The 24,442-nt window shown below is 46.8% G+C and overlaps 4 protein-coding genes across 4 annotated transcripts in view; all 4 read left to right on the forward strand.

Annotated features, from left to right (window-relative positions):
• The window catches only part of LOC310825823 (uncharacterized protein), a gene marked incomplete at its 5' end in the record, with an annotated part of 50,840 nt that extends 30,227 nt beyond the window's left edge, over window positions 1-20,613 (forward strand). Inside the window, one exon of the mRNA XM_083699644.1 lies at window positions 19,443-20,613. The remainder of the gene's footprint in view (window positions 1-19,442) is intronic.
• The window catches only part of LOC310825825 (uncharacterized protein), a 91,771-nt gene that overhangs the window by 23,164 nt on the left and 44,165 nt on the right, over window positions 1-24,442 (forward strand). The window contains exon 2 of the mRNA XM_083699646.1: window positions 15,953-16,097. The gene's annotated coding sequence lies outside the window, so the exon portion shown is untranslated. The remainder of the gene's footprint in view (window positions 1-15,952; window positions 16,098-24,442) is intronic.
• Window positions 4,507-18,666, forward strand: LOC310825824 (uncharacterized protein; the record flags this gene model as incomplete). The annotated part of the gene is made up of 3 exons (XM_083699645.1): window positions 4,507-4,525; window positions 4,958-5,227; window positions 16,820-18,666. 3 exons carry the CDS (start codon window positions 4,507-4,509, stop codon window positions 18,664-18,666), a joined length of 2,136 nt encoding a protein of 711 aa, XP_083555771.1.
• LOC310826143 (uncharacterized protein) overlaps window positions 11,791-24,442 on the forward strand; it is a 37,458-nt gene continuing 24,806 nt past the window's right edge. The window contains exons 1-2 of the mRNA XM_083700813.1: window positions 11,791-12,017; window positions 13,660-13,785. The gene's annotated coding sequence lies outside the window, so the exon portion shown is untranslated. The remainder of the gene's footprint in view (window positions 12,018-13,659; window positions 13,786-24,442) is intronic.

Raw genomic sequence — 24,442 nt, forward strand, 5'->3', positions numbered from 1 at the left:
TGCCGATGAGGAATCGAGAGTGGCTTTTGTGATTGGACACCTCGAGGGAGGGGCTAGAGATTGGGTGAGACCCCTGATGGCAAACAATAATAGCGCCTTAAAAGACTTGAGGAAATTCTTTGGTGCGATGGACTTGACGTTTTCCAGCCAGATTGAACAGGGCGTGGTACGCAGACAGTTAATGGCGTGCAAACAGGGAAATCAATCAGTCAGAGAGTATTGGACACAGTTTACCATGCTTATACATAAATTGGGGTGGGATCTGTCTTCGGACCCGATACAAATGCTGTTTGAAGAAGGCCTAGCCCCAGCGGTGAAAGATGAACTTTCCCGTGCGCCCCGTCCTGCGTCCATGGATCAGCTGACCAAGGCAGCGCTTGCGATTGGTGCGCGCCAGGAGGCGAGAGCGCTGGAGAAGCGGGAAGGGAGAGGAGAGCGTTGGAATGATTTCCGCATTCCTGAGATGCCGGCACAACCTTCCCCGCCAGTGGAACCGATGGAGATTGGAGGAGCAAGCGCGCGCGAAACTTCAAATGTTAACGAAGGGCAGAAGACGGAAGGAAAGAGCACCAAGAAATGTTTCCTTTGCCAACAGCCAGGACATTTTGCCAGGGTCTGCCCACAAAGGAAAGGATGGCAAGGAATGGTGGGAGCTGTTGGAAGTGAGGAGGAGGGGGTTAAGGAGCAAGTAAAAGCCAACGCCTGGCTGCCAACGACAGGGCACAGCAGTCAGGCCAAGGATCAGTGAACGTGCCCAAGCCTGAACCCCCAAGAGCTGCTCTAGTCGTGGAGGTGCTGCTAGAGCTACCCAACGGACATCCACTCACTATAAAAGCCCTCTTAGACTCAGGCCTACTCTGCGCAGGAAACTGTCACGCAGAGAATCCAGAAGGAGAGTTTCCGTCAAAGAACTCTTATGTTGGCGTAAATTCCGGAAGCGCCCACTGACGGATTCTGCCAGCGATTGAGGTAGCCACGCACCCATGGCTCCTCGAACTGGGAAAGTTTAGGAACTGGTGATAAAGCTTGGAGGACTTAAACGCTTACGCACGAGCAGCCCCCTTTTCCCATTACACTTATCCATATTAAAGACCTCTCTAATTTGGTAATAGTGTAGCCAGTCTCGCACTTTATCTTTTAATTTCTCAAAACTCTGCAATCTCCATGTGTCTCCATCATGTTCTAGTATCTCCCAATATTTCGGCCATTTGGCCTCCATATTGAGTCTTTTCAGAGCCTTAGCTTCCATAGGTGACAACCACCTTGGGGTCTTGTTTTCTAATAAATCTTTGTATCTTGTCCAGACATTAAAAACTGCTTTCCTGACAATATGGTTCTTAAATGCTTTATGAGCTCTAACCTTGTCATACCACAAATATGCATGCCACCCAAACGCATTGTTGAACCCTTCCAAATCCAGAATGCCAGTGTTTTCAAGAAGTAGCCAGTCCTTCATCCAGCAAAAAGCTGCTGATTCATAATATAACTTCATGTCCGGCAGGGCAAACCCCCCTCTTTCTTTAGCATCAGTCAGTATTTTAAATTTTATTCTGGGCTTTTTGCCCTGCCAGACAAATTTAGAAACATCTCTCTGCCACCTCTTGAAACAGTCCATCCTGTCCACAATCTGCAAGGTCTGAAACAAAAACAACATTTTTGGCAATACATTCATCTTTATAGCAGCAATTCGACCCAACAAGGAGAGCTTCAAATTTGACCATATTTCTAGATCTTTTTTTACCTCTGACCAACATTTTTCATAATTGTCTTTAAATAAGTTCAGGTTTTTAGCTGTCATATTTATCCCTAGATATTTCACTTTCTTCACCACATTTAAATCTGTCTCTTTCTGAAGCTTTTCTATTTCCGTTGAAATCATATTTTTCTCCAATACTTTAGTTTTTTGCTTATTTAATTTAAATCCTGCCACCTGACCAAATTCCTGAATCAGTTCTAAAACTCTTTTCGTACTAGATTCTGGCTCCTGCAACGTCAAAACCAGGTCATCTGCAAAGGCTTTAAGTTTATATTGTTTGGCTCCGACCTGAACACCTTTAACCAACTGGTCCTTCCTAATCATATTCAAGAGCACCTCCAGGACCGAAATAAATAGCAATGGAGAGATAGGGCATCCCTGTCGTGTTCCTTTTTCAATTTTAATCTCTTCTGACACCACATTATTAACTATCAATTTTGCTTTTTGTTCCGAATAGATTGCTTCTATACTATTTTCAAACCCTCGTCCCACACCCATTCCCTTAAGGTTTTTTTTTCATGAAACTCCAAGAAATATTATCAAAGGCCTTCTCCGCATCAATAAAAATTAACACTGCTTTTCGTGTTCGTCTGCAATAACTCCAATATATCAATAATGTTCCTTGTGTTATCAGACAAATGTCTACCTGGGAGAAAGCCTGCCTGATCTTTGTGTATTACTTCATTTAGCACTCTTTTCAGTCTATTGGCTAAAATATCTGCGAATGATTGCAGTATTTATACCCCGCCCATCTGGTTTGGTTTCCCCAGCCACTCTGGGCAGCTTAAAGTACATAAAAAAGACAGTAAAACATCAAACATTAAAAACATCCTAATATAGCTGTCTTCTAAATGTCCGAGAGTTGCCCAATTCCTTGCCCTCTGAAGGGAGGGCATTCCATAGGGCAGGAGGCCCTCTGCCTGGTTCCCTGGAACTTCACTTCTGGCAGCAAGGAAACCAGCAGAAGACCCTCGGAGGAGGACCTCCCTATCCGGACTGAGCGATGGGGGTGGAGACGCTCCTTCAGGTCTACAGCGTCGAGGCTGTTTAGGGCTTAAGGTTGCAGATCTTGTTCCTCCATAATGATCTCCAGAGCAAGTTCCACATATAATTAGCAGAGTAGCAAAAAATGCTCAGAGGCAGCAAAAAAACAATTCAGCTGAGAAATCTATTACAGTGGTACCTGTGGTTGCGAATGGGATCCATTCTGGAGGCCCATTTGCAACATGAGCATAATGCAGCCCACATCTGTGCATGTGCAGGTCGCGATTCACTGCTTCTGCGAATGCACGTGATGTCATTTTGCGCGTCTGTGCATGCACGAGTGGCAAAACCCGGAAGTAACTGGGTTGCCACGGGACAAAAGACGAAAACGTGCATCCTGAAGCAAACGTAACATGAGGTATGAGTCTACTGAAGACAAATAAGCATAACAGGATCCAAAAAATAGCAAAAATGTAACTTACAGTAAAACCCTGACTTAGCATACCAAAACAGCACTCAAGTAAGAAACAGACAGAGTAGAGTAATATCAGAATATGAAGTGGGAGCAGGCGCATTTCAATACTGTAATTTATATATAATTCAATGTCAGAGTAACTCTGGGACTAGATAACAAGCCTCCAGGTGGACGTGCCCCCTCTGCCCTTCACGTTCCTCTTCCGCACGGGCAGAATCTGCCTTCTGGACTGTGGGATTCACGGTTGTTCTCCTCCTCTCCATCCACCAGGGCTTGACTTCAGGTGCAGCAGAATTCCCCAGCCCCCCAAGGATTTGAGACCCATCAGCTTTCCTCACCCGGTTTAGCCAGCCGGTTGAAGTCGTTCCTGGGATTGTAGCCCCTGTTGCATGCTGACAGCTTCTGGAAGCCACAGGTGAGAGTTGACTGCAGGGTGGGGACCAATGTTGGATAAATTACCCCATAAGGTGCATGATATATTCTCCACCAAAGGAACTACTGCTCCCCTAATACCCCATGACATCTAGATTCAGGTAGGTAGCCGTGTTGGTCTGACACAGTTGAAATAAAAAATTAAAAAATAGTCCAGTAGCACCTTAGAGACCAACTAAGATTGTTCTAGGTATAAGCTTTCATGTGCATGCACACTTATTCAGATACTCTGAAACAGATGTCACCAGACCCTTGTATATCGTGGGAGGGTGGGGTGAGGTTTTTCTCAGATGGGTACACCTACTACCATCTCATACTACCCTTCACTATATGACGAAGTGTGCATGCACACAAAAGCTTATACCTAGAACATACTTAGTTGGTCCCTAAGGTGCTTCTGGGCTATTTTTTTTACTTTTTTATTTCAGCTGTGTCAGACCAACACGGCTACCTACCATTAAATACAGTTATCTCCTTGCCTTGAATATCCTGCTTTTCAGTGCCAGATTAGGATAGTCCTCTGTCAGAAGACAGGCACAAGATCAGGCAGCACCTCATTATTATAAGGAGCAATGGGGGTGGGTGTTTCCATCTGGGATTCTGCTCTCTCCATGCAATGCAAGGCATGTAGATGGAGGTCCATCTTCAAGCTTCCCTGAGCATCCGTTCAGTTGACCCCAAGCACCAATCCTTGTTACTTGTTCTCTGACTGACCCAGACCACAGTCCCCGGAAAAGACATAGACCTGGGTCTCACATAATGGTCCAAATGGACCATTGGGACTGTGCAGGTGATTCATAAAAATCTAGAGGTGGATGGAGGATTATGACGCAGAGGATGGGAATTGTCCAAAGGAACAATGAACCAGAGAAAGAGAGGTACGTTTCATGGACAGAGAGCAGCTGCCTTTCCTGAGATTTGAGAAGGCTGCATTCCAAGATCATGCTGCTTCATTAACGATGATTGAGGATTATGAAAGTTTGCTGCTGCATTACTATCATTTGACATCATTGCATCTTCATTTCCTCAAAACTGGGAACATGTGTAGGAGGCGGGGGAATGTAGGAGATGTTGAAATAAGAAAAGCTGCTAATGGCATTTGATGTGCTCTCTTTCCCTTAGTTCTCTTCCTTGAAACTCAAACAGGATTTCCTTTCCTCCCACTCTGAAGAAGGAGATGGAGAGGACAGTCAGAACTCCAGGAGATGGGACACCTTTCGTTTCATTAGGAAGAGAAATTAAAAAGTGTGAAATGTGGAATATGCTTTATTGAATGAGCACACATAATTCACATCAATGACCTCCGACAGGGGAGAAACCATTGAAAGGTATACAGTGTGGAAATAGTTTCACTGATAGTGGAAAACTTAGAATACATCAGCGGACTAACAAGGGCAAGAAAGGATTCAAATGCAAGGAGTGTGGGAAGAACTTCAGTCAGAGGGGACACTTAAATTTACATCAAAGGACTCACACAGGGGAGAAACCATACAAATGTATGCAGTGTGGAAAGAGCTTTAGCCAGAGTGGACAACTCAATATACATCAACAGACTCACACGGATGAAAAACCATATAAATGTATGGATTGTGGAAGGAGCTTCAGTCAGAGTGGAAACCTTAAATTACACAAACAGACTCACACAGGGGAGAGACCATTAAAATGTATGGAGTGTGGAAAGAGCTTCAGTCAAAGTGGTCAACAAGCATACACAGGGCAAAAATTATTTAAATGTGGGGAGTGTGGGAAGAACTTCAGTCAGAGGGGACACTTAAATTTGCATCAAAGGACTCACACAGGGGAGAAACCATTTATTTATTTATTTTTAAATAATATTTATTAAGAGTTTCAAAATTACAAAAAGAAAGAAGAAAAAAGAATAAACAACACTACAATACATAAAAAAAGAAAAAAAATACATAAAAAACCAATACAACAACACAACAACCAAAAGGAAAAAAAATACAAATCCCATTTTGCATATCTTTACCTTTCATTTGCTTGTTTCATTGACCTCCTCACACCTCCCTTAGTTGTTTCAGCAAATTCTTTTCATTTCTCAATTTTTACTAAATAATTTATCTTAACAGTCTAGCCTATTACTTAACTCAGCAGATCCTTTCCATCTTTCACCATATTCTATTCTTCAATTTACCTTAATTTATTTAACCTTATCTTACCATAAAATACCTTAGAGCTTAAAACTTAATACTTATTTATACATAACTCCTTATATCATTTCTGCTAAAGCCAAATAGTTTCATTCCAACATTTTCCCTAATATTCATTAATTTACACTAATTCCCAAAAGAACAATTTTTTAAAATAATTTTTCTTCCAATCTCCATCCAACGTCCCTTCTTCCTGGTCTCGGGTTATGTCAGTCCTTACTGTCCATTCCATCTAGTCCATCAACCTGGTAATCTTATGTCCGAGGCTCTTAAGTCTCTTCCATGCCCCTTCTGCAGATCTTCTTCTTCTTGTTTATGCTTGCACTTTTCCTTTAAACTAACTAATGTGGGGGAGGGAGATAGTGCTCCTGAAGGTAGGAGTCTATCAATTGATGAAGATGATCATCCAAATGTCATAGACCAAATGGAGCAAACAGCACGCAGACCTAGTGGTGGGAGGAAAAAATCCTTAAATAAGAGACACAGGGGAATGATTAATGGACTTCAATGTCTGTACACTAATGCGCAAAGCTTGAGCTCTTGGTACAGCAAACTAAATATGACACAATAGGCATCACTGAAACCTGGTGGGATAAGTCCCACGATTGGAATGTAATAATGGAGGGATACAATCTATTTCAGAGAAACAGACCAGACAAGAAAGGAGGAGGAGTGGCGTTATATGTCAGGGATGTGTATACCTGTGAAGAGATCCAAGATTTAGAACCCCAAAGCCAAAGTGAGAGCATTTGGGTCAAAATTAAGGGAGAGAAGAATAACAGAGACCTCATTGTGGGAGTTTACTATAGATCCCCAAGCCAAACGGAGGACATAGATGATGCCTTCCTGGAACAGATGGCCAAGCATGCAAAAGGAAGGGAGATAGTAGTAATGGGGGACTTCAATTACCCGGATATTTGTTGGATGTTAAACTCAGCCAAGAGCATAAGGTCGAACAGATTCCTCACTGGCCTTGCAGACAACTTCTTTGTCCAGAAAGTGGGAGAAGCAACAAGAGGAACAGCCATTTTAGATCTGGTCCTAACCAATGTTGATGACCTGGTTAGTGGGGTAGAAGTGGAAGGATTATTAGGCGCGAGTGATTATGCTCTTCTGAAGTTTACTATACAGCGGAAAGGAGCAGCCAAGCATACTAGGACTCAATTTCTAGACTTTAAGAAAGCCGGCTTCATAAAACTTAGGGAAGTGCTGGGTGAGATCCCATGGACAGTAATACTAAAAGGAAAGGGAGTTCATGATGGCTGGGAGTTTGTTAAGAGGGAGATAGTAAAAGCACAACTTCAGGCAATACCAATGAGACGGAAACATGGAAGGTGCCTAAAGAAGCCAGGGTGGCTATCTAAAGAACTTTTAACTGAGTTAAGATTAAAAAAGGATGTGTACAAAAAATGGAAAAGGGGGAAAACCACCAAAGAGGAATTCAAACAAATAGCCAGCACGTGTAGACACAAAGTCTACACAAAGCTAAAGCACAGAATGAACTCAGGCTTGCTAGAGAGGTTAAAAGCAACAAAAAAGGCTTTTATGGGTATGTCCGTAGCAAAAGGAAGAACAAAGAAACAGTGGGGTCACTCAGAGGAGAAGATGGTGAAATGCAAACGGGGGACACAGAAAGGGCTGAACTCCTCAATGCCTTCTTTGCCTCAGAAAACAATGCCCGACCTGAAGAATTTGGAGCAAATGATTCAGCAGAGGAAACACAGCCCAGAATAACTAAGGAGATAGTACAAGAATACTTGGCTAGTTTAGATGTATTCAAGTCTCCAGGGCCAGATGAACTGCATCCAAGAGTATTAAAAGAACTGGCAGATGTGATCTCAGAACCACTGGCAGTCATCTTTGAGAATTCCTGGAGAACAGGCGAAGTCCCGGCAGACTGGAGGAGGGCAAATGTTGTCCCTATTTTCAAAAAGGGGAAAAGAGAGGACCCAAATAATTATCGCCCAGTCAGTCTGACATCAATACCAGGGAAGATTCTGGAGCAGATCATTAGGCAAACAGTCTGTGAGCACCTAGAAAGGAATGCTGTGATCACCAATAGTCAGCATGGATTTCTGAAAAATAAGTCGTGTCAGACTAACCTGATCTCGTTTTTTGACAGAATTACAAGCCTGGTAGATGAAGGGAACACAGTGGATGTAGCCTACCTTGATTTCAGCAAGGCATTCGACAAGGTGCCCCATGATATTCTTGTAAAGAAGCTGGTAAAATGCGGTCTTGACTATGCTACTACTCAGTGGATTTGTAACTGGCTGACTGACCGAACCCAAAGGGTGCTCATCAATGGTTCCTCTTCATCCTGGAGAAGAGTGACTAGTGGGGTGCCACAGGGTTCTGTCTTGGGCCCGGTCTTATTCAACATCTTTATCAACGACTTGGATGATGGACTCAAGGGCATCCTGATCAAATTTGCAGATGACACCAAACTGGGAGGGGTGGCTAACACCCCAGAGGACAGGATCACACTTCAAAACGACCTTGACAGATTAGAGAAGGGGGCCAAAACAAACAAGATGAATTTTAACAGGGAGAAATGTAAAGTATTGCACTTGGGCAAAAAAAATGAGAGGCACAAATACAAGATGGGTGACACCTGGCTTGAGAGCAGTACATGTGAAAAGGATCTAGGAGTCTTGGTTGACCACAAACTTGACATGAGCCAACAGTGTGACGCGGCAGCTAAAAAAGCCAATGCAATTTTGGGCTGCATCAATAGGAGTATAGCATCTAGATCAAGGGAAGTAATAGTGCCACTGTATTCTGCTCTGGTCAGACCTCACCTGGAGTACTGTGTCCAGTTCTGGGCACCACAGTTCAAGAAGGACACTGACAAACTGGAACGTGTCCAGAGGAGGGCAACCAAAATGGTCAAAGGCCTGGAAACGATGCCTTATGAGGAACGGCTAAGGGAGCTGGGCATGTTTAGCCTGGAGAAGAGGAGGTTAAGGGGTGATATGATAGCCATGTTCAAATATATAAAAGGATGTCATATAGAGGAGGGAGAAAGTTGTTTTCTGCTGCTCCAGAGAAGTGGACACGGAGCAATGGATCCAAACTACAAGAAAGAAGATTCCACCTAAACATTAGGAAGAACTTCCTGACAGTAAGAGCTGTTTGACAGTGGAATTTGCTGCCAAGGAGTGTGGTGGAGTCTCCTTCTTTGGAGGTCTTTAAGCAGAGGCTTGACAACCATATGTCAGGAGTGCTCTGATGGTGTTTCCTGCTTGGCAGGGGGTTGGACTCGATGGCCCTTGTGGTCTATTCCAACTCTATGATTCTATGATTCCTTGTCTTTTGTTGGTCTCTTTCTTGCAGGGAGAAGGAAAAAATCCTGGGGTGCAGAGTTACTCCACTGCCCAGCTCATCAGGGTGCCACTCCCCGGGGGTCCCTGTGGTCAGCAAAAGAAGGAGTCTCCAGCCACGTTAAATATGCAAAACAGCGGTCAGCAGACCTGATCTTTATTTGTTGCAACAAGGTTCAAACACAAAGATTGTTTGGTTGCGTTATGAGGGGGGAAATCTGCTCCTTTATCCCTAATGGGGTATCCAAGAGCCCATATAGAGTCCTTTTGTAGGTCTTTATCGGTAGGAGGAAATAACAGAGGCCAACTACAGAATATTGAGAATCAAAGCAGCTAGTAAACCTGATCTTTATTGAAGCTGTTGCAACAGGGTGTTCCCCCCACAGGCAGGAGAGAAGAGGACCACTAACAAAGGAGTGCAAGCCCTTATATAGACATTTTGAAATTGCCTGCCCTGGAGCCCAAGACCTCCCCCTCCCCCGAAACATCATAAAAACATCACAGAAGGGGTGTAGCCCAAGACCACCACCAAGACATCATAGTTACATCAGAGAAGGGGCAGACTACAACAGAAATCTGGGTGTGCTGTTTTTCTCCTGTCTGCCAGGTTACCTGATTGGATTACCTGGGCATCCTGGCCATTTTTTTTTTAATGATAGCTACTCAATTCCTGAATCCAGGTCACAGGTCACAGGTCACAGGCTCACTCTAGTTATATCTTAAGGTAAAGGGACTCCTGACCATTAGGTCCAGACGTGACCGACTCTGGGGTTGCGGCACTCATCTCGCTTTACTGGCCGAGGGAGTCGGCGTACAGCTCCCGGGTCATGAGGCCAGCATGACTAAGCCTCTTCTGGCCAACCAGAGCAGCGCACAGAAACGCCGCTTACCTTCCTGCCAAAGCGGTACCTATTTATCTACTTGCACTTTGACGTGCTTTCGAACTGCCAGGTTGGCAGGAGCAGGGACCAAGCAACAGGAGCTCACCCTGTTGGGATTCGAACCGCCAACCTTCTGATCAGCAAGTCCTAGGCGATGTGGTTTAACCCACAGCGCCACCCGCGTCCCTTATTCATATCTTGTTGCTGTTTAGTCATATCCGACTCTTCGTGACTCCATGGACCAGAGCACACCAGGCACTTCTGTCTTACACTGCCTCCCGCAGTTTGGTCAAACTCATGCTGGTAGCTTCACGAACACTATCCAACCATCTCGTCCTCTGTCGTCCCCTTCTCCTTGTGCCCTCCATCTTTCCCAACATCAGGGTCTTTTCCAGGGAGTCTTCTCTTCTCATGAGGTGGCCAAAGTATTGGAACTTCAGCTTCACGATCTGTCCTTCCAGTGAGCACTCAAGACTGATTTCCTTAAGAATGGAGAGGTTTGATCTTCTTGCAGTTCTCAAGAGTCTCCTCCAGCACCATAATTCAAAAGCATAAATTCTTCGGCGATCAGCCTTCTTTATAGTCCAGCTTTCACTTCCATACATCACTACTGGGAAAACCATAGCTTTTACTATATGGACCTTTGTTGGCAAGGTGATGTCTCTACTTTTTAAGATGCTGTCTAGACAATGGGGAGGTTTCCCATTATGACCTTGCAGAGAAATATGTGAGGTTAATTTGGGAGGGACAAAATGGTTCCAGTACTTTTTCTATTGGCTTCAGACATGTGGGGGTGTGTGTGTGTGTTCTTAGAACATTTATTTTGTATACATTAGACCTTAAAATTCTTACAACAATTGCATATGGTTGCACAAACTTTTAACACCTCTCCCCATTTCCCACAATACATTTTTCAACAGGGTCATCGATACATCACAAATATGTCACAAAGTAGGAGTCTTTGGCATTCAGAAAAATGAGCCCATCACCCTGCCCATCAGTAACCCTATTTTCCCACACCTTTTAACTACGGTACCTTCTTCCCCAAAGAACCGTAATAGTATTCGGACATTCCCCCAGCTGCACGGCTTTCCTGCGCTTCTCCTTTGAATGCATCAGGATTCAATCTGCCATCCCGATGGATTTCTGCCTGGGGCATGTGCTGCCCTTGATTGCCTGCTGCGTCCTAAGGGATTATGGAGTCAGGGGGAGCCGTGGAGACCCCAATTCCAGAGGAACCATTAGCCATTGGAAGCAGGCAAACCATTTAATTTTGGAGATTCTTTGACGTTTCTACAGTTTTCTATACAGCATTGGAGAGTCGGAGGAAACAGTACGATTCATGGTATCCGCTTCTTGCTACAATTGTATAGGCTGCTTCTCTGAGCCTCCTTGCTGTTGTGCATGGAAGGTGCCTGTGTCAACGGTCATTGTCCTGTCCTTAATCAGAGGATGTGGTGGGGACTTGGGGCTTTGGGGGAGTCGTATAACTGTCCCCCCCTCCTAGTCTGAAGAGCACCAATACCTAAAGTACGGACGCACGGCTCGTGGCATGGGGTGGGCGAGGGAAGGATTTTAGAATGTAAACATGGGGGGGGACCCACTTTGTTATGCGGTATCAGACCCTCCCCCACTCTCCTGATCCACAGATGGACGAGGGGAGTAGGGAAACCTTCCTCTCCCTCCCCCAATTCCACCCCTCCCCTCCCGGCATATCCTCCTCTCACCCCGCCCCCACAACCCCAAATCCCCTCCCCAATATGTTGCTCCTCCTCCTCGCCATCTGCCTTCTGTTCCGGGAATAGGGGGGGATGAGCCCCCCCCCAACTGCCTGCTTCTCCCGCAAGTGGAGCTTCTGCGCCGGATTGCTGATTTGCGCCGTAGCTCTAGGGGCGCACGCTTTCGGAAAGGGGAGGAGGGGCGGCAGGGGAGGACACCCCCCCCCCCGTGGATGTTGCAGGAAAGGAAAGGAGAATCGGGAGCGAGGACAAAGAGGTAAAGGGGTCGCGGGGGGGGGGGGGAGGACAGAAAAGGACCCAGAGACCCCCGCCAGCTCCCCAGAGCGCCATTCGTGGTTCGCGTCGGCATGGCCCAGATCCCTGCACGCCTGCTGCGCCTTGGCAGCGGCGGACATGGGCGCCAACGGAGGGAGACCCCACGAGGGTCCCCTTTGCCCCGTTTCCCCCCCACAGGGATCCCTGGAGCCCTGTGGGCTCCGCTTGGAGAAAGGCGGGTCATGAATGGGTTAACGGGCGCGAAAGACGCCTGGATAGAGACCCCCGTGTGGCTCGTGTTGGGGGGGTTGTCCTCTGGATGGAGAGGTGGGGCGCGAAGGATGAGGGGTGAGCCCCGCCAAGGCGGCCTCTGGGTGCAGGGGAGACAGGGAAAGAGGGAGGGGGTCGAGGAAGTCGGGGGGGGGGGGGAGCATCCCTGGGCCAGGGAAGGGCAGCAATGGGAGAGAGTGAGAGAGAGATACAGAAATACCGGAAGACCAGTATTTGACGCCAGTAAAACTAGCTAAAATGTATAGGAAAAAAGAAAGAAAATGTTGGAAATGTAAAAAGGCAGATGGCAACTATTTCCATATGTGGTGGACCTGTGATAAGGTAAAAAAAAATTGGGAATCAATTTATAATGAACTCAAAAAAATATTTAGATATACTTTCCCCAAAAGACCGGAAGCGTGTCTATTAGGCTTAATAGGAACAGAAATTAAAATAGAAGATCAAAATTTGTTCATGTATGCTACAGCTGCCGCGAGGACCCTTCTGGTCCAAAGATGGAAAGTACAAGATATACCAACTATACAGGAGTGGCAGGCGAAGTTGACAGAATATGCAGAACTTGCCAAACTGTCAGGGAGGATCCGGGACCAGGGAGATCAAAGATACCAAAATAACTGGAGTAAATTTATTGAATATTTAAAGAAGAATTGTAAAGAGTTCAAGACACTAGCAGGATTGACATAATACCTCCAATGTATAATAGTACTAATATGAGAATGATGTGCATGATGGAAAGAGGATAAATATACCAGTTGTGGGGAGGGAGGGGGGTCGAGACGCGTCAGAGTCAAAGGGAATGTATGGTGCTATTACAATTTGTTGGAAAATAATATGTAAGGAAAACAATAAAAAATCATTTGGCAGGGAAGACCAGTCCTTGGGGAGATGTCTCTATAGTGGCGCCCGCCGGGAATCTCCAGAGGGGCCTCCTTGGCTTCTCCCTCCCACTCAAGAATCGGCCACCCCTTCAAGGCGACAAGAGAGGGATCCCTGGAAAGTGGGGGAGGGGTCCAGTCCACCTACCCCTTCCTTCCTGCAAGCTCCATCCTCTTCACGCCCACATAAGCCCCTGTCCCGCCCAGACACAGTGGTTCAAATCCTGAGGAGAAGGCCTCACCCAGGAAGCAGCTAGAAACTTCTTCCTCTCTCTCAGCCTGCCATCTTTGTCTTTTCCACTGCCTGGTTCATTGAGGCTGAGGATAATGTTCACCTGTCATCAGAAACAGGGGTGCAGAGTCCATGGAATGGCTCGCAGGCTTGATATAGAAGTTGCACCTCAAAAGCATTTCTGTTCCTCTTATTTTTGTTAGGCAGTGTCAGAGTGATTGACAAGCTGAGATACAATCCTTCAGCATCTGATGATAGCAATTGCATGAATCCTCCCAGTCAAAGGACCCATTTTCATGCTATACAGTGCCTGTGGCTGGAGGCTCTACATGCAAGGTGTGCCTATACAGGCCAGTATTAGCACAGGTGAGGTGTGTGACCTTCTCAAATTTATAGACTGTATGTGAATGAGAAGTTGTGGGTGGGATTACAGATTATGGCATCCCTGTGATTTTCTCCCCTCATAACATTTCGTGAACTGATATTGCAGTATGAATTCCAAAATAACTACAAAAAAACAACAATATAATAAGAATGATTGTAGTATTTATACCACACCCATCTGGCTGGGTTTCCCCAGCCACTCTGGGCAGCTGTACATATAAAAGACAGTAAAACATCAGACATTAAAAACCTCCTGATACAGGGCTGCCTTCAGCTGTCTTCTAAATGTCAGATAGTTGCCCATTTCCTAGCCATCTGCCTGCTTCCTACGGGGGGGGGGGGGGGAGACACGGACCAGTAGAAGACCCTTGAAGGAGGACCTCAGTGTCCAGACTGAGCGATGGGGGTGGAGATGTTCCTTCAGGTCTACATACCTGAGGCTGTTTAGGGCTTTAGATTGCAGATCTTGCTCCTCCACAATGATCTCCAGAGCAAGTCCAACATACAATTAGCAGAGTAGGAAAAAACGCTCAGAGACAGCAAGAAATTCCTCCAGCAAATAAATTTGTGACTGAAGGCATAACAGGATTCTGTGCCTGAAAAATGCAACCACAGCAATTTAAAGGTCATCACCAACAATGTGAATTGTGCTCAGAAATGTACTGGGAGTGAGTGAAGATCCTTTCGGATTGGTGTTATGTTGTCTCAGCTGCTGCTCCCATTCTGTTGTCTAGCTGCCACATTCTGGATTAGTTGCAGTTTACGAGTCACCTCCAAAGGTAGCCTCATGTATCACATGGCAATAATCCAAGCGGGAGATCACCAGACTATTTCTCCACTCTGGTGAAATAGTCGGCAGGCTGGTAGGGTCTCATCCTGCGTACCAGATGGAGCTGGCTGACAGCTGCCCTGGACACAGAACTGACCTGTACCTCCATGGACAGCTGTGAGTCCAAAATGACGCCCAGGCTGTGCACCTGGTTCTTCAGGGCCACAGTTACCCCATTCAGGACCAGGGAGTCCCCACACCTGCCTGCTCCCTGTCCCCCTGGAACAGTATTTCTGTCTTGTCAAGATTCAACCTCAGTCTGTTAGCCGCCATCCATCCTCCAACTGCCTCCAGACACTCACACAGGACCTTCATTGGTTCCAATTTAAAAGAGAGGAAGAGCTGGGTATCATCCACATACTGGGGAACACCCAGCGCAAACCCCCTGATGATCTCTCCCACCTACTTCGTATAAATATTAAAAAGCACGGGGGAGAGGACGGAGCCCTGAGGCACCCCACAAGTGAGAGCCCAGGGGTCTGAACACTCATCCCCCAACACCATGTTCTGGACATTGCCCAGGAGAAAGGAGGGGAACCACTGCATAGCAGGGCCCCCAGCTCCCCTAGAGGGTCCAGAAGGATACCATGGTCAAAGGTCTCCAAAGCCGCTGAGAGATCCAGCAGAACCAGGAAACAGTGCAACCAGGGCAGTTTCAATTCCATGATGAGGCCTGGATCCGAATTGGAAGGATAATGGTGGAAGAAGCTTTCCTGGTCCTGCAGCCCACAAAAGCTCCAGGCACCAGATGTTCATTAGCTTTGAAGAGGCCATTGGATAATTGGTGGTCTTTTCTTCAAAAGACAAATATTTTGAATACTTTACAGTGACATATGATGTAAATAGCGCTTCTGTTTTCCTTGTTCTACATTGGAGAGACTTTGATACATAGGTCTGAGCTCATTTCTCGGCCTGAAACTGCTGTGTTAGCAGCACTGTGAGCCTGGACAGTGTGTTTGGGGGTTCAGGGCTGCCTAGACAACAAGACCCCCTTCTCAGCCTGGCTTATATGGTCCCAAGAAAAGCAGAGCAGTACTTTTGGCACCAGCTTGGCTGCAGGAGTGCCTGGAAGGAGGTGGGCAGGGCACCATCCAACCCTCTTAGAGAGTCCACTCTGGATTTGTGTAGGTTTTCCTCCACAGCTTTTTCTTCTCCTGAAGATAACTCATGAGGCAATGAAGGTTTAGGACCAGAGCTTTCGTTCTCAATGGGCTCCCTTCACCGGTTGACGATCCCATCTGCCCTTCACTTTCCTCTGCAGAATGGGCAAAATCTGCCTTCTTGACTGTGGGATTCACTGTTGTTCTCATCCTCTCATCCACCAGGGCCTGCCGTCACCGGCAGCAGAATTCCCCAACCCACCAAGGATTTGAGACCCAGCAGGTATCCACACCTGGTTTAGCCGGCCGGTTGAAGTCGTTCCTGAGATTGCTGCCCATTTTGCATGCTGACAGCTTCTGGAAGCCACAGGTGAGAGCTGAGTGCAGGGTGGGGACCAATGGTGGGTGGGGACCAATGCTGACGCCAAGCACCAAGCCTTGTCACTAGTTCTCTGACTGACCCAGACCACCGTCCCTGGAAAAGACGAAGACCTGAGTTTCACAAAATGGTTTATATGGACCTCCTGAGGCCAATGGGATTGTGCAGGTGATTCATAAAGATCTAGAGGTGGAAACTGGGGTGGATGGAGGATTATGATGCAGAGAATGTGAAATGTCCAAAGGAACGATGAACCAGAGAAAGAGAGAGTCTTTTCATAGACAGAGAGCAGCTGCCTTTCCTTTGAGGAAACAATTGATTTGAAAAGGTTGTATTCCACGTTCATGCTGCTATATTAACGATGACTAAGGATTATGAAAGGTTGCTAATGCATTACTATCATTTGGTGACATTGCATCTTCGTTTCCTCAAAACTGGGAACATGGGTAGGAGGCAGGGGAATGTAGGAGATGTTGAAATAGGAGAAGGTGATAATCTCTTCCCCTTTCTTCTCTTCCTTGAAACCCAAACAGGATTTCCTTTCCTCCTACTTTGAAGAAGGTGATGGAGAAGACATTCAGAATTCTGAGGGATGGGACACTTTATTTCATTAGGTATAGACATTAAAACGTGTGAAGTGTGGAATATGCTTCACTGAATGAGCACACATAGCTCACATCAGCGATCTCAAGAAGGGGAGAAACCATTTAAAGGTATGGAGTGTGGAAAGAGCTTCAGTTTCAATGCAAACCTTAGAAAACATCAGCGGACTCACACAGGAGAGAAACCATTTAAATGCATGGAGTGTGGAAAGAGCTTCAGTTTCAATGCAAACCTTAGAAAACATCAGCGGACTCACACAGGAGAGAAACCATTTAAATGCATGGAGTGTGGAAAGAGCTTCAGTCAGAGTGGACACCTCAATATACATCAACGGACTCACACAGGTGAGAAACCATTTGAATGCATGGAATGCGGAAAGAGCTTCAGTCAGAATGGAGACCTTAAATTACACCAGCGGATTCACACAGGGGAGAAACTATATAAATGTATGGAGTGTAGAAAGAGCTTCAGTACGAGTGGACAACTTAATAGGCATCAACAGACTCACACAGGGGAAAAACCACTTACATGTATGGAGTGTGGAAAGAGCTTTAGTGATAATGGAACCCTTAGAACACATCAGCGGACTCACACTGGGGATAAACCATTTAAATGCATGGAGTGTGGAAAGAGCTTCAGTCAGAGTGGACACCTCAATATACATCAACGGACTCACACAGGGGAGAAACCATTTGAATGCATGGAATGCGGAAAGAGCTTCAGTCAGAATGGATACCTTAGATTACATCAACGGACTCATACAGGGGAGAAACCATATAAATGTATGGAGTGTGGAAAGAGCTTCAGTTTAAATGGAAACCTTAGAATACATCAACGGACTCATAGAGGGGAGAAACCATATAAATGTATGGAGTGTGGAAACAGCTTTACTGATAATGGAAGCCTTAGAACACATCAGCGGACTCACACAGGAGAGAAATCATTTAAATGCATGGAGTGTGGAAAGAGCTTCAGTCAGAGAGGACACCTCAATATACATCAACGGACTCACACAGGGGAGAAATCATATAAATGTATGGAGTGTGGAAACAGCTTTAGTGATAATGGAAACCTTAGAACACATCAGCGGACTCACACAGGAGAGAAACCATTTAAATGCATGGAGTGTGGAAAGAGCTTCAGTCAGAGTGGAAACCTCAAGATACATCAACGGACTCACACAGGGGAGAAACCATTTAAATGTATGGAGTGTGGAAGGAGCTTTAGTGATAATAGATACCTTAGAACACATCAACGGACTCATACAGGGGAGAAACCATATAAATGTATGGAGTGTGGAAAGAGCTTCAGTTTAAATGGAAACCTTAGAATACATCAACAGACTCACACAGGGGAGAAACCATTTAAATGCATGGAGTGTGGAAAGAGCTTCACTCATAGTGGACACCTCAATGTACACCAACGGACTCACACTGGGGATAAACCATTTAAATGCATGGAGTGCGGGAAGAGCTTCAGTCAGAATGGAAACCTCAATAAACATCAACGGACTCACACAGGGGAAAAGCCATTTGAATGCCTGGAGTGCGGAAAGTGCTTCAGTCAGAATGGATACCTTAGATTACATCAACGGATTCACACAGGGGAGAAACAATATAAATGTATGGAGTGTGGAAAGAGCTTCAGTAGGAGTGGAAAGCTCAATAGGCATCAACAGACTCACACAGGGGGAAAACCACTTAAATGTATGGTGTGTGGAAAGAGCTTTAGTGATAATGGAACCCTTAGAACACATCAGCGGACTCACACAGGAGAGAAACCATTTAAATGCATGGAGTGTGGAAAGAGCTTCAGTCAGAGTGGACACCTCAATATACATCAATGGACTCACACAGAGGACAAACCATTTGAATGCATGGAATGCGGAAAGAGCTTCAGTCAGAATGGATACCTTAGATTACATCAACGGACTCATACAGGGGAGAGTTACAGATAGGTAGCCATGTTGGTCTGCCATAGTCAAAACAAAACAAAATCCTTCCAGTAGCACCTTCAAGACCAACTAAGTTAGTTCTTGGTATGAGCTTTTGTGTGCATGCATACTTCTTCAGATACACTGAAACAGAAGTTACCAGACCCTTCTATATAGTGAGAAGGTGGGGAGGGGTATTACTCAGAAGGGTGGTGGGATTGGCAGATAGCTGTGATGAGCCTGTTGACGACTCTTAACGACTGCAATAGGTCTTACAGGAAAAAGCAAGGGGTGAGAAGGTGAAAAATGGCTTTGTCATGTATAATGAGATAAGAATCCAATGTCTTTGTTCAGACCAGGTCTCTCCGTGGTTTTAAGTTTGGTAATAAATTGCAATTCAGCAGCTTCTCTTTCCAGTCTATTTCTGAAATTCCTTTGTAGTAAAACAGCTACTTTGAGATCTTGTATAGAATGTCCTGGGAGATTGAAGTGTTCTCCTACTGGTTTCTCTGTCTTGAGAATCACAAGAATGGAGATCTTAAGAATTGAGATCTTAAATTACACCAGTGGATTCACACGGGGAGAAACCATATAAATGTATGGAGTGCGGAAAGAGCTTTAGGCAGAATGGACACCTTAGAAAACATCAGCATATACACAGGGGAGAAACTGTTTAAATGTATGGCATGTGGAAGGAGCTGCACTCAGAGCGGAACCCTTGATTTCTGACAACGAACTCACACAAAAGACAAACCGTATAAATATCAGGAATGTAGATACAGGTTCAGTCCTAGTGGAAGTTCTAAATCAACAGACTCAGGAACAGGAAGAACTTTAGGAGTTGAAACCCTACAAACATCAACAAACTCAAAGAGGAGAAGCAGTTTAAATGAAAAGATTGCAAAAAGTGCTTTATTTACAATGGAGTGTTTAAGGAACATCCTGGGACTCTCACAAGGAAGAACCCATTTAGATGTATGGAGAACGGGACTTTTTCCTTTCAGTGTCCACTCTTTCTTCACAGCAATGAACTCATCAGGAAATCAGTCTGAAACCCACGACGTGTATTTGAAGTGCTTGTGTATATATGTAAAACTGAACAGCTACAAAATTTTGAAGGCAATGTCAAACAATGTGAGTATAATCTAAGAGGTAAAGTACCTTTTGAGAGATAGGATGAATCTGGTTTGCTGGTGGTGAGTGAGGATTAGGGCTGGGCGATATATTGATATCTGGTCCAATGCTGGTTTCTAGACCACATCGTGATAACATTTGAAGAACAACTGATATGGCAATACACCGTGAATCACAGTGTGTATTTCTGGGATGTGCCTGCAAGCAGCGGCAGAAAGCTTTTCTTTGTGAAGCCCCTGAATATGCAGAGTTGCTGACTTTCCTCCCAGGCAACAGGAAGCGAAAAACACACATCCATTGCCCTGTGTCCTTCCAGCCTCTTTCCTCCCTTGCTCCCTTCTGCCAGATTGTGTGCCTGACTTAGATATCCTGCATGCTGTATTTTTTTTACTTCTGAAACTGGGTTTGCTCTCAGAAGCAAAGTTTTGTGCCTCACTGGGGACCCAGTGAGAACTGTATGCTTTGAAAGCTCAGTAAACTATTACTGAAGAAGTCCTGCTGCCTCTGTGTGTGTTTTTGACCTCAGCATGGGAATTGCTCTACACGTGGCCCCTACCCTGCTGCTACGTGCCTCATGCCCTGGAGTTGGTCTACTCAATCATGCAAGATGGCATGCACCAAACTCTGTCACCCCACCACTGCATGATTTCAAAACACTACTTATTCAACAGAACTTCATCCCTGCCTCCTGCGCGTTCTGAAGAAAACTTGAAATACTGAAATTGAATGGGAGATTGCCCCCCAAGCCTATTTGCAGGATGGGGAAGGAGGGGCTGCAGGTACCAGGGAAGTCTCCTGGGGGGGCCCATCTTCAATCATGAACCCCATGGGGCCACCCCAGAGCTCCTGCTTATTCTGGGGTTTGGAGAAGATAGTACTTTTCCATAGTCCCAGAAGTTATTATTCAATCCTGCTGCTAGGGAGTATTCCTACCAGAGGGCCAGAGTGTATATTACTATCATACTGATTTTACTGCTATGGCTGTTTTTGCTGTCATGGACTGGCTGCATGGGGGGGGGGGTGAGGCACCAGCTGGGGAACCCCCAAGGGAAGAAGGCTCAGAGCCTGGGGACTGGTGGTGGGATGGCAATGAGCAGAAAGAGGGAGAACATGGAGCAGAACGGGAGGGAAGATGTTGCAGGCTGGAGGAAACAGGGTTTGGTGAGCAGGAAGAGGCTGGGGCAGAGAGCAGTTCAGGCTCAGAGGGAGGAGAGGAGGGGGCCAGGAGACCCAGAGGAGGCCGGCTGCTGAAGCATCCAGGGAGACGACGACTCCTGCTGTGACCAGTTCCCCTCTCCCCATGTCTTCTAGAGCACACAGAGAAACCCAGTTCAGACCCCATGATCCTGCACATGATATTAAGAGGGTGTTTCCCTGCCCCCCAACATGCATCACTTTAATCTTGTTGACAATGAACTGTATTTTCAGCCCAATCACCCCGTTTGGAGAGGTCTTTGAGGGGCTCCTTGCAATCTCTCTTTGTTTGAACAATCCTGGACAATTTACTGCCACCAGCAAACTTTGCCCCCTCCCTGCTCACTCCTAACTCTAGATCATTTATGAACAAGTTGAAAAGCCACATGTCCCAATACTGATCTATAGGGGACTCCACTTTCTGCTTCTCTCCATTCATAGGAGTGTTCATTTATTATTACGTGTTCCCCCCTCCCCCCATCCTTCTGTGCTGCGGAGGGAACCCTGCAGAAAAGTTCTGGGGTGAATTTCACTTCCCCACACATCCAACACTGCTCAGCATTCAGGGAAATGGAAGAGGAAAGCTGGCCACAATCCAAAAGACTGAGGTCAACAGAAAGGGAAACAAAGCCTACTCAAAGGGAAGCCGCTTCAGCTTCCAGCCCGTCTGCTCCCACCATGGCTGAAGAAGAATTGCCATTTGGGAATGGCAGAGCTGAATGGAAGCGGGCGAGGAAGCCCCACAATCGCTCCTGCTGGAGGAATGGGGGCACTGACCCCTATACTCAAAGGTGATGACCTGGTCCTTTAGGGGCACTGTTATGCCATCAGGAACTGCTCTCCCCCACATCTGCCTTCCTTGTCTGGATTCAACCTCAATCCCTGGATTCAACCTCAATCTCTTAGCTGCCATCCATCCTCCAACCACCTCCAGAAAGACACACAGGGAATTCACTGCCTTCACTGGTTCCAGTTTAAAAGAGAGGAAGAGATGGGAGGAGCCTCCCCATTGTCTTTTCCTTCACAAATCCTGCCTTAAGAGCACATTTAAGATAGGAATAGGGTGTAAGGCTGTGACCTGGCACAGATACTAAGTATTTATCATCACAAAAGACTGGCCAGGCTCCCCAGGCAATCCAATCAAGTGACCATTAAACAGGTAACCTGGCAGGCAGGAGATAAACAAACCACTCATATTTCTGCTGTAAACCGCCCTTTCTGTGATGTAGGTATGATGTATGGGGGAGGGTCCTGGGGTTACACCCCTTCTGTGATGTGTGTATGATGTATGGAGGGATGGTCTTGAGCTCCAGGGCAGGGAATTTAAAATGTCTATATAAGGCCTTGCACTCCATTGTTCTGGGTTCCTCCTCCCTCCTGCGTGTGGTGAGTGAGGACCCTGTTGCAACAGATCAATAAAGATCAGGCTTACTAGCTGCTTTGCTTTAAACACTTTAAATGCATCAGGATTCAATCCACCATCCTGATGGATTTCTGCCTGGGACATGTGCTGCCCTCGATCGCCTCCTGCCTCCTAAGGGATTGTGGAGTCAGGGGGAGCCCTGGATCCCCCAATTCCAGAGGAGTCATTAGGCGTTGGAACCCAGGAAATCCGTCAAACCGTTGACTTGGCGATTATTTGACGTTTCTATAGTTTTCTATACAGCATTGGATACTCGGAGGACACAGTCCGATTCATGGTATCCGCTTCTTGCTACAATTGTATAGGCTGCTTCTCTGAGCCTCTTTGCTGTTGTGCATGGAAGGTGCCTGTGTCAACGGTCATTGTCCTGTTACAGGAAAAATTTGAGGGCTCCCTTGGACAAAACAAAGACACCAACCAGGATAACTTGGAGCAAAACAGCAGCCTGTAGGCTTGGCCTTTATTGAACTGTTGCAACAGGGTATTCCCCTCACGTGCAGGAGAGAGGAAAGACCCCGAAGAATAGTGTGCAAGGTCTTATAAAAACTTTTGAAATTCCCCTCCTCTAGATGAAGCCCACCCCCAGAAACATCATGCATACATTACAGAAAGGAGGGGTTGAGGGAGGAGTTGTGGTGGTAACATGAGTGTCTTGTCACCTGGCTGGTTCCTCCCTTCCCCCCTCCCCCTGAGTCACTTCCAGGAGACAAAGGGGAGTTTGCAGTTTCCTGCCCCCAGAGGGAAGATCTGATCATTGTCCTTTGTTTCAGTCCATGTTGAATCCACTCCCATATGCAAGTTCTTTGTGATCTTGATTGTCTTCTGTCTGGGATCATCAGGGTTGGCATGGGCAGGGCTCCAGTGGATGTGCTGAGACAGTGAAGGGATTATGGCTGACCAGGACTAAGCCACCCCCCTTTGTTAGTTCTTGTCATATGGAGTAAAATAAAAATGGAACAGTGCAAATCCAATGTATGGTTGATTTTCTATGAATTTATAACAGAAATGTGGCGTGTGTGTGTGAAGTTTATACAAACAGAATGATTGGGGTGGGGGGGTTCCTGCTACAGTCCCGGCCTTAGTCAGAGGCTGTTGTAGGGACTTGGGGTTTTTGGGGAGTCGTATAACTGTCCCCCCCTTCCTGGTTTGAAGAGCACCAATACCTAAAGCACAGACGCACGGCTCGTGGCGTGGGGTGGGCGAGGGAAGGATTTCGCAATGTAAACATTGGGGGGAACCCCACTTTGTAATTGGATTGCCACGATCAGCCCCTCCCCCGCTCTCCTGATCTACAGGAGGAAGTGGGGAGAGGAAACCTTCCTCCCCGCCCCCGCTCAATTCTTTCCCTCCCCCCCCCCCCGCACATCCTTCCCTCACCCCGCCCCCACAACCCCAAATCCCCTCCCCAATATGTTGCTCCTCATCCTCGCCATCTGCCTTCTGTTCCGGGAATGGGGGGGATGAGCCCCCCTCCCAAACTGCCTGCTTCTCCCGCAAGTGGAGCTTCTGCGCCGGATTGGTGCTCTGCGCCGGAGCTCTAGGGGCGCGCGCTTTCGGAAAGGGGAGGATGTTGCAGGAAAGGAAATGAGACTCGCGAGCGAGGACAAAGAGGTAAAGGGGTCGCGGGGGAAGGGGAGAGAAGGATCCAGAGACTCCCTCCAGCTCCCCAAAGCGCCTTTCCTGGGCCCCACGGGCAGGGCCTGAAGGGGGCTTTCCCTGGCCCCTTGGGTACCCTGGTGGGGGCGGACGTGGGGCACCCACCCCTTGCCCCGTTTCCCCCGCGCAGGCATCCCTGGGGCCCTGTAGGCTCCGCACGGAAAAAGGCGGACCATGAAAGGGTTAATGGGCGCGAGGGACGCCTGGATAGAGACCCCCGTGTGGCTCGTGTTGGGGGGGGGGTTTCCTCTGGATGGAGAGATGGGGCGCGAGGTCGAGGGGTGAGCCCCGCCTCTGGGTGCAGGGGAGACTGGGTGCGGGGGGGGGGGAGCATCCCTGGGGCGGGAAGGGCAGCATTGGCGTGGGGGGGGGAAGAGATATACAGGAAGACCA

The sequence above is a fragment of the Podarcis gaigeae genome, assembly GCF_964106915.1.
Source record: "Podarcis gaigeae genome assembly, chromosome: 10".
In the NCBI taxonomy this organism is placed as follows: Eukaryota; Metazoa; Chordata; class Lepidosauria; order Squamata; family Lacertidae; genus Podarcis; species Podarcis gaigeae.